Raw genomic sequence first — 10,506 nt, 5'->3', positions numbered from 1 at the left:
TAAAAACACAACATATCGTAAAATCATAAAAGGGGACATAAAAAGCACAGGAAAAATGTCAGAGCGCTACTAGGTATTAAAAGCCAATCTAAATAAAAAAGTCTTGAGCTTAGATTTAAAAAGCACTAGGTCAGTGACAGTGTGTATATCAGGGGGTAACTTGTTCCATAGTTTAGGAGCAGCGACAGCAAAAGCACGATCACCCCACAGCTTATACCTCCACCTTGGGACTTCTAAAAAAAGTTGACCCGATGACAGCAAAGACCCGTTATGCTCACGGAGAGTTAAAATCTCGGACAAATAATGTGGGGCGAGGCCGTTAATGGCTTTAAAAACAAACATCAAGAGCTTAAAATCGATTTGATCGAAAGCGAACTGGAAGCCAATGGAGCGAGTAAAGTACGGGGGGATGCGTTCACGTCTGGAAGTGTTGATGGTGAGAGGGTTTAGTTCAGTTTTAATGATAGATTCTAGATCTAATCATTAATCAGACACAAATGAAATAATGAAATAAAAATAATTTCTCATTCGAAAGCCTTTTTGACATTAGTTGTAATAATAATATTTAGTTATAATAATAATTTTAAGACGAAAATTACATTTAATTAAAATATATTAATAATAATTTGATGTTTATATCTGTTGTAAATTTGATTTCAATAACAGATTTATAATAACTTTTTTAAAAGTGTAAAGTTATGAATTGATTGTAAACTCTATTTATTCTGGTGTCAGCTCCACAGAAGCATCAAATGTTTTCAGAAACATCTTGTAGTGTTGTTAGCTGTTTAGCTGTTTGTGACCCAGCAGCCATGTGGAGATCAGTTGAGGAGAAACCCCGCCCACCAGCCGGAGCTCAGCCAATAAGAACGCTCTCTCTCTCTGAAATGACCTGTGATTGGTCAATGTCTCCCGTCACGGGCTAGATGTTAGCGATACGTCACTAACGTCTCCAGCAGCAACGGCTCCGCCCACTAACTGTCACTTTCAGCTCAGTTTGTCAACAAGTTAACAGCTCTAGCTGGCTTATTTCCATCATTTTGGGATGTGTTAGGTGGAAAACTGGATCATGCTGAGTGTCCAACAGAACCGCATCGTCGTTCAAGACCATTAACAACACAGTAAGTCTGTTTTGCACGTGTGTCTAACCTCTAACGTAACCTAACGGTACTTCTTAGTGATGGGAATTCCGTCTCTTTTTAGTGATCCAGATCATTTGGCTCAGCTCACCAAGAAGAGCCGGCTCTTTCGGCTCCCAAACGGCTCTTCATTTTACCACTTCTGCCTTTCATAATTCAGCCAAATTTAGCGCTGTTTTGACCTATGATTAGTATGTGTTCACATATATCACTTAAATTATTCAATATAATTATACTAAACCTTATAATTTCCAGAATACCATTATTTTACATGCTGCTTCGTTTCCGAGCGTCACTCATCTTGTCTGCTATTCGCGCACCGCACTCCTCTCTCTCATTCTCTCCTCCTCTCCCTCCTGCTCTGTACCTGTAGACCGTCAGCGCGCCATGCACTCCCGTCCCTCCCTGCTTGATAGTATGATCCGTGTCTGTCATCACCTGATTGGACGTCATTAACACAACATTCAGTCACAGTCAGTGCGTGGAGTGCCCGTGGCGTGGAGAAGACCGTCCTATCATTCTGCCTTGAATTAATAAAAATATAAAAAATAAAAAACGGAAAAAACAGCTCTCGTACAGGAGCCGGCTCTTATCGTTCACTTAAAAGAGCTGGCTCTTTGAACCGGCTCGTTCGCGACGACACATCACTACTACTTCTAACAGTTAGCTAGCTAATTGTGAAAAGTTGTTAGCTAAGTTAGCTAGTAGCTAGTTAGCTTGTACAAACTACAAAGCGTTTGTTTATATTTTGGTTCAACAAACAATCAAATTCTGTGACATTTGATTTAATTAAGGAGTATTAAGTAATTTTAGCATTTCAACCAATGTTTTAACTTATTGTCACAGCGGAAAGGTTCACTAAAGATGGTGTAACGTTATTTATGATATCTAACGTTAACGTCAACCGGAAGTGATGAACCTGTGTGACGTCAGTTAACGTTACTTCAATAAAACTATTAGGTTAGTACCACGATGAATACATACTGACAAATAAAACTACTGCGTTCAAATGTTCAGAAGTACATACATATTAGCAGAAAAATGCACTGAAAGTATAAAAAATATATTTGTTATGCAGAATTGTCCCTTTTGCCTTTGGTAAGTTGTCTTGTCTTGTCTTATCTTCCCTTGTCTTGTCTTGTCTTGTCTTGACTTTTCTTGACTTTTCTTGTCTTGACTTGTCTTGTCCTGACTTGTCTTGACTTGTCTTGTCTTGTATTGTCTTTTCTTATCTTGTCTTGTCTTGTCTTGACTTTTCTTGACTTGTCTTGTCTTGTCTTGTCTTTTCTTATCTTGTCTTGTCTTGTCTTGTCTTGACTTTTCTTGACTTGTCTTGTCTTGTCTTGTCTTTTCTTATCTTGTCTTGACTTGTCTTGTCTTGTCTTGTCTTTTCTTATCTTGTCTTGTCTTGTCTTGTCTTGACTTTTCTTGACTTTTCTTGTCTTGACTTGTCTTGTCTTGTCTTGTCTTTTCTTGTCTTGTCTTGTCTTGTCTTGTCTTCTCTTGACTTTTCTTGTCTTGTCTTGTCTTGTCTTGTCTTGTCTTGACTTTTCTTGACTTGTCTTGTCTTGTCTTGACTTTTCTTGACTTTTCTTGTCTTGTCTTGACTTGACTTTTCTTGACTTTTCTTTTCTTTTCTTGTCTTGTCTTGTCTTGTCTTGTCTTGTCTTTTCTTGTCTTGTCTTGTCTTGTCTTGTCTTGTCTTGACTTTTCTTGACTTGTCTTGTCTTGTCTTGTCTTGTCTTGACTTTTCTTGACTTTTCTTGTCTTGACTTGTCTTGTCTTGACTTGTCTTGTCCTGACTTGTCTTGACTTGTCTTGTCTTGTATTGTCTTGTCTTGTCTTGTCTTGTCTTGTCTTGACTTTTCTTGACTTGTCTTGTCTTGTCTTGACTTTTCTTGTCTTGTCTTGTCTTGTCTTGTCTTGTCTTGTCTTGTCTTGTCTTGACTTTTCTTGACTTGTCTTGTCTTGTCTTGTCTTGTCTTGACTTTTCTTGACTTTTCTTGTCTTGACTTGTCTTGTCTTGTCTTAAGTTTATAATTAAATTGAGAGCATAACATTATTTATTTAGCTCTTAATGTTGCTAAATTTGCTCTGGAAGTGCACCAGATTGAAGCATTTAACTTTAAAAAGTAGCCAACAAAAGAGTAGGGTGAATATTCCTGTATTTTTTCATATTGCAATATTTATAGCAGAAAAAATATATTGCAATGTCAGTTTTTTCCAACATCGTGCAGCCTTTATTTTTTACATAATATAATAATATGTAGCATGGAAGTGAAAGCAGTGCTCTCTTTATTTTAATGTGAAAGCTCAATAAAAAATATGTTGTCGCTAAAATGAATAAATAATCATGATAAATAATCGTGATATCAATATTATCAAAATAATTAGCATTTTGACCATAAGCGTGCAGCCCTACTGCCTTTTAGGTAAATGTATTGTTTGCAGAGATGCTATTCCTAAATTGATAATCTCTAATTAAACCTCCTTTTTATTTTCATCTATGAGCACAGTGTAACAACAGAGGGAGCCATTGCTTTCTCTGTAGAAACACTTTTCTTGACAATTGTTGCAGCAGCCCTTCTTTACTGTAGCATCTCTCCAATTTACAATCCTATAGAGGGACCCACCTCCACATCCCCCTCTCTCTCTCTCTCTCTCTCTCAGAGGGGGAGGAGAGCGAATGTGTGCAGTTGGAGTTGTGCTCTGCGCTCTATGCCAGCCAGAGGTGTGTTTTCGGCTCCACTCTCAGTATCTCTGGGTAGCAGCACCCCACCGTGCAGCCAGCCTGAGTGCCATGTCTAACAGCTGTGTTGGCAAAGGGTTACAGCTCATCTGAAGGGGAAGGTAGCACCTTGCTTTGAGGAGGACAGAAGATAAAAGAAGACTGACCAGTTGCAGAGAGAGGGGGGATATAACTGACAATCCCCCCCTCGCCTCACTAAACAGAGCAAAAACGGAAGGCTTTGGAGTATTCAATTTTTTCTTTCGTTTTATATTTTTCTTATTCCTCATCGCGCTGCTGGGAGGTGCTTCATCTTTTCATATAGTCTCTCTCTCCGTCATTTGCCTCCTCATCTATTTCTCCATCTACCTGGTGTATAATTTCCTCTATCTATGAGTGAGAGGAAGGAGGAAGGAGTTTTGATTTCATTTTTTGTCCTTTCTTTCCTTCTCTACACTCTTCCCTCCCTTTCACCAAACCATATCATACCTGTCAGTCCCTCCTTGCCATCTCATTTCTAGCTGCTGCCATCAGTTCATTATTCCCCACCCTACGCCTCTTTCTGTCTCTAAAGTCTGATGTTATATGAACTTGGATGAATTTTCTTCAAAGACAACTAAAAAACTCCTCATGAATGACTCTTTTTTTCCTCTTTTGGTCCCTCCACACCCATTTTCTTTGCATCACACTCTTGCGGGATTCTTAAATGTTACTCTAGGTAGGTTAACTATCGTTTAGTGTCTGTCCATCTGTCTGTCTGTGTGTATTTGTGTGTGCTTTACGTATACATAAAACACACATTAACACACACATGCACTCGCACACTAAACTATGCCTAAAACAACAGTGAGTCGATATCGGTCTGGTCTCGCACCGTTTTCACACCCTCCTCCTCATCTCGTTCTTCTCATCATGGCAAAGTGCGCCCATTTTTAATTGTTGTCTCTGAGAAATCTTTTTCATGTGTGTACATGTCATGCCCCCTTTTTACATTTAATAAAGAGATCAATTTGTTTTGCAACCTGTTGTGAATTAACAAGAGAAAAAAAAATGTTGTCCTAAGGGAGAATGAGATTAATTTCTTGTCACTTTGGCATCCTTTAATGTTTGATTATAATTTGGCAAAGTTGGGAATATTCAGTCTAAATGATACTCTCTTTATGCTATTTATTGAGCTGCATTCAAAGTTGGGAGCTGATGGCCATCTCAAGTCATCAAGAGTGCATCCCATTTCATGCTTGATTTGTGCTTATTTTCATTCTGCCATTAGTCCTCATACAACCTCACCCTGTACACAATCTTAAAACCTTAAATTATCATCAAAATATTTATCAGAATTGAATCCTTCCGCATGTTTTCAATTTCCCCTTCCCTCGCCTCGATTGGTTTTCATCCAGAACTGGCCATTTTTCATTCCTGAAGCTCGTTCCCTTTCCACTTGTCTTCATTCTCATCCTCTTGTCAGGCAAGAGAGACCGGTTGGCATTAGTTGGATGTTGAACGGTGGATTAAGTGGGTAATGCCTTGCGGTGGATTTGAGGTGCAATAGACGATGTGCAGGTTGTAAGATAGAGACAGACTGATAGACAGATAAAAATAGATAGAAGTTATTATCCCATATCATCACTCTACCTTTCTCTTTCCCTCTGTCACATTTCCCTTCTTTCTTTACGTTGTGTTTGATGCTTTGTCTCTTCTTCTCACTGCCACACCGTTTTGGGAGCGCTGTTTTAAAAGCATTACCTACATTAACTGCTAGAAGTTTTTAGCCTATTTATATCCACGGACATCTACCTGTGCACTTAAGGTGAAATATTCCGCCCAGTAGCGTAGGCCCACACCAGCCACTTTAGGCTCCTTTTCCTCCCCCCTTTCTTATGGACTGATAAAGGGGCTTAATAAATACCTCTTTCTTTGATTGTTCTGAGAGTGGGATGTCGTCATGAAGGAATATGAAGGACCACTCGTTTTGCTCTGTCTTTGCTTTTGTGTCTCAACTCTGCTCCTCTGTAAAACATCTCCACTACAGTCTATAAATTATGTGTTACAGAAAAGAGTTAATTAGGTGAGTAGTGAATTAATATAGCACTCACTTCTTCCCCGCAACTGAGTGTATGCACATGCATGAACATGAATGTGCGAGACTACAGCTAATCGAGTGTGCATGTGTGTGTGTGTGTGTGTGTGCATTTGAATGTCTGCATGATCCTGATGGAAATGTATTGTGCATGAACTTTAATCAGCAGGTTCTCTGTGAAGGGTATTCTTATATTTTTCCACCACATTTGCTTGTGCTGCTAAACCTTTCTTCACCCTGCTGTGACTAATTGGTTGTTTATCAGACCATGCCTTTGATCTTTATCCATTTTCTATATACGTACTCTTCTATCTAAGAATTTCACGCATTATCACTCCTCTCAATAGGGATTTTGAGCAACAGAGATTTCCCCCACTCAAGGACGATTCCTTATTCACGGCAGAAACCGGCTCAAAATACTCTTGTTAATTTGGTTGACTCTCTCCTCATCGGCTTACACCAGTTGACTCACTCAATTAGTCCAGTGCAGTGTGCAGGTGCATGCATTCACATTCATTTTAGCCCTTTTCCCCCTCCTTATTGTGCACTTTAGTTGGTTGAGGTTTGTTAACCAATGCTTTGTGGATGCCCTCCTCCTCCTCCTCTTCCTCCTCCTACTCCTCCTCCTCCATCGCATTTCTTCTTTTCTCCTGCTCGATGGATCTGCAACAGATCTCTAAAAATGACCAGATCTCTGGAAATGAATCACATATAATGTAATGTGACTCATCCACCAGCGTTACTGTATCAGACTCTTCAGCATGACCTTAATGAGAACACTGTACACTATAGATGACATACTTAGGCTGCATTTCTCAGAGTGCATCATATATTGGATAAGTGAGCCAATGCTGTGTTTAGCTTTTCTACAACCAGATGTCTTATTATGTTGATTGACTAGCTAATCAGCTAAATAGCTACTTAATAACGGCGTAATTATCCTAAAGATGATTAGACAAAACGAGAACAAACTGTTTACACATAAAAAGCAAATCATTATACATTAACTAAACTGAAGTATGACTCCTCAAAATCTTTGTAAATTAGTTGATTCCCGTCAGTCAGGACTTGACCTTAACAACACAAAATACTCCAGTGTCGAAAGACATTTGCGTCATTAAGCTGTCACTTATTTAAAAATATGCAAACTTAAAACATAACTATGGCGGCTTCCTCTTAAATATTCACCATTAACAGAGTGAAAGAGTTGGCCCCCTGCACTAAAAGTTTCAAGTAGATTTTAACGCAGCGTCTTTAAGCCCAAACAGTCTAAATGATTTAGGACATCTTTAAAAAGAGTGGTGTGATGTTGCCTCGATGTGAGCACACAGTAGTTTAAAATATAAAGGCTTAAAAGGGCATGCTCACCTCTTGGGTTTCAGGCTAATGAAGGATTTATGTTCAAAAGAGGACTCATTAAGACTGCGTTAAGATTGTGGAGATCTTTAGATACTGAGCACATCAAGAACGAACATGTTCGTTGATTTCACATCAAAACGTCGGTGTCCATAAAGGAAACGTTGTACCGAAACATAGAAGGAAGTATATTTGTTTAATTTGCACGAAGAATTTAGCAGTAGGAAGTAAAAGTAAGGAGTAACACACATACACACATTAAAACCTTTGCTTCAGTAAAAATGTCTTCTGGAAAAACTCGCACCAAATAACATTATTCAACATTTTGAAAAGCTGTTGATTCGTAAACCTAGCGAGGGAACTCAACAAACAAACAAGCCTTATTCGGTTGTTCTCGGCTGTGGTTTATTTAAGGAAATACTGTATTATTCTGCATGAGTCAAGCTATCGGTGTCATTTTAATACTACTGTGAGAGTCGGAGATAATTAGACTTTGAAGGAGTCAGAGAGAGAAAGATGGATTTTAGTAAATAAAATTTGTTGAATGAATAATTCATTACACTGCCAGACAGGATTAAAATTCTACACATGCAGATATCCTCTGACAATTTTCCTAAGGCTAAATTGTGTTTACCTACATATCCGACTTCCTCAAAATATACAGATAAACACACACGCACACAGATGCAGACATATCCCTGTGAGCATATACACGTTAAAATGATCTGTTAAAGACTTAAAGGATGAAATATTACACAGAACATACATTACTGTGGCTGCAACTAACAATTATTTCCGTTATTGATTAATCCGATGATTGTTTTCTCTTTTAATTAATTTTGTGGTCTATAAAATATCAGAAAATAGAGAAAAATGTCTGTCACAATATCCCAGAGTTCAAGGTGACGTCTTAAAATGTTTTCTTTTCTCCGACCAATAGTCCAAAACCTGAAAACTGAACTGACTATTGTAGAAGTCTAATATCACCAGCAAATATTCACCTCTGAGACGATGGAACCAGAAAATTAAGAAAAAAATTACTTAAATAATCAAATATCAAAATAGTTGCTGTTTAATTTTCTGCCGATTGACTAATCAATTTATCAGCTCAACATTTTAGCTTCATTAGAGGATTACAGTGCCAGACCAAAGTTATTTTCACTTACCACAGAAAGTCCTGAAATGTTTGATAACATAGCAAATATAAAGTTGCCTAATTCTACTTCCTACCTCTGTTAAATTGTGAAATCCATTTATACTTTAATAGCATCCGATTTTAACTTAATAATAACAAATTATATGTATTCTTTACCCTCAAGTTGTTTTTTTCCACATTGGATTAAATTCCATAAACTTTTTTTAATCTAGGGACCCAAAATTGTAACTACCTTAATATATACATTAGCCTACTATCAATAAACGCACAAATATTGATTAAAGTACGCAAATTTAAATATCTTGCATGTCAAACCTTGTGCGATGATTAACTTAAAGGGAAAAATCCTAGAAAAAAGTGTCCCAGTAACACATAATATAAGCTGATACCAGTGCAAGGGGAGGGCCATATTTTGAAATCTGTGAAAGTAGATTGAGTGAAGTGGATAAAATCAATCACAGTGTATGTGATTATATATTGTGATATTGATATATATTTATTGTGACACAGTAAATTATCCGAAAATTAAAGGGATGCAGATTTTCTACTGGCTTTGTATCGTTGTGATGTGCTATGTGCAAATGAAAGTTGTTCGTCGTGATGTTCGTCTTCCATCCGCTCATTGGCCATCGAGAGTCCGCCAGATGACGTGAAACAGGTCATTCTGCGTCATCTGGCGGGCTTTTGCCGGCAGGTGAGCGGGGAACTCCGCATTGCAACGATACCAAGCCAGTTAAAAATCTGCAAAGTTTCTCTTTTAAATTGAGAAACAGTTTAACATCACATCAAATCATATAAAAAGCCAATTAAGCTAATAAACGCAGTTGTTCTCCTTATATTGCAACAAGTGTTCCAATATAACTAGAGATATTAAAGAAGAATATTTTCATATAAACAGTATGGCAAAAATCTCACTTTGAGTCAGCCATATAGTTTAAGAAACAGTAGATTAAAGCAATGATAAAACAAAAGCGCAGTGAGCATCTCCAATGAAGAAAATAGCACAGTGATATTACTAGGCAACAGCATTCAACACATTGAGATTGCCGTGAAAGGGGGCATGTAGACACAGCGGCTTGACTGAGTTAAGCCTCGACCTCAGAGGCAATTGACTTGTGTATCCAGTGGCATTCAGCCTTCACCAGCAACACATCCATCCACAACCGTTCTCCGCCATCTGACTCTGTCCTTCTCTTCTTCTCCCCTTCAGACTGAGATAGAGGAGAGCGCGGAGCGGGCCGGAAAACTGATCATCATGACTGGCTAAAGCAAGGCGAAGGCAAGAAAGCCAAAGAAGAGGAAGGAAGGGAGGGAAGAAGAAGAGGAGTACGTACACACCCACTGCTGCACATCTCCTCATCTCCACGGCAACTGTGTTCACACGCTCGCAGACTTCTGGGAGGAGACCTTGGCGAGCTGCATCACCAGCGTTGGAGGAAGGGGAAAGAGAGTTGGATGGAAAGAGACGAATGAAAGCGCGTCCCTTCATCACTCACCATCTATCATCTTTTAGTTTCTTTTATTGAGTTCACACGCACGCTGACATTTTGAGTTGATGGTCGACTTTTAAAGTCTTATAAGATCTGAGTCAAAATCCTATTTCAACCAGGTTAGAACAGCAGATTAATCTTTTTTTTTTTACCTCTTTAGATGTAAAAATCATTGTTTCTTAGCAATTAAGTGTCCTTTGTACATATTATTACACTTTTAAAAACAGTCATCTTCACCCCTGCCACTTCCCCACACTGATAACTCCCCAACATCGCCCACCTCAACCCAAGAACGCTCACCCCTCGCCCTGCAAGATACCCACCTCAGTCTTCTGTGACTTCATCTGTCTACCATCCCTTCATCCGAGGCTATGAGAGGAGGAGTCGAATCCCAGATCACTCCATCATGCCAGTTCTGAAGAGTAGAGAGGAGATCCGGGCTGGCAATGTTCAAGGTAGGCCAGTGATTCCAGTAATCGATTGTATTTGTGTGTCCTGAAATGGCTGGCTGTCAGTCGTTTTAAATATTTAATCACATGATTGTCCATGATTAATCGCGA

At 38.7% G+C, this 10,506-nt stretch overlaps 1 protein-coding gene across 10 annotated transcripts in view; it reads left to right on the top strand.

Annotated features, from left to right (window-relative positions):
* The first annotated feature begins 964 nt into the window (after positions 1–964).
* Positions 965–10,506, top strand: part of grin2bb (glutamate receptor, ionotropic, N-methyl D-aspartate 2B, genome duplicate b) — a 121,281-nt gene continuing 111,739 nt past the window's right edge. For 6 of the 10 annotated variants that reach the window (XM_074630303.1, XM_074630302.1, XM_074630301.1 and 3 more), the window contains exons 1-2: positions 3,810–4,585; positions 9,667–10,401. In XM_074630303.1, coding sequence (XP_074486404.1) covers positions 10,393–10,401 — 9 coding nt within the window. In that variant the 5' untranslated portion in view covers positions 3,810–4,585; positions 9,667–10,392. Of the gene's footprint in view, positions 1,122–3,809; positions 4,586–5,917; positions 5,933–9,666; positions 10,402–10,506 lie in introns of those variants that run through there. The other 4 variants (XM_074630295.1, XM_074630296.1, XM_074630297.1 and 1 more) reach the window with 4 other exon arrangements.

This window comes from Sebastes fasciatus, chromosome 3 (genome assembly GCF_043250625.1).
Source record: "Sebastes fasciatus isolate fSebFas1 chromosome 3, fSebFas1.pri, whole genome shotgun sequence".
Classification (NCBI taxonomy): domain Eukaryota; kingdom Metazoa; phylum Chordata; class Actinopteri; order Perciformes; family Sebastidae; genus Sebastes; species Sebastes fasciatus.
This window is presented reverse-complemented; position numbering and strand designations above follow the sequence as displayed.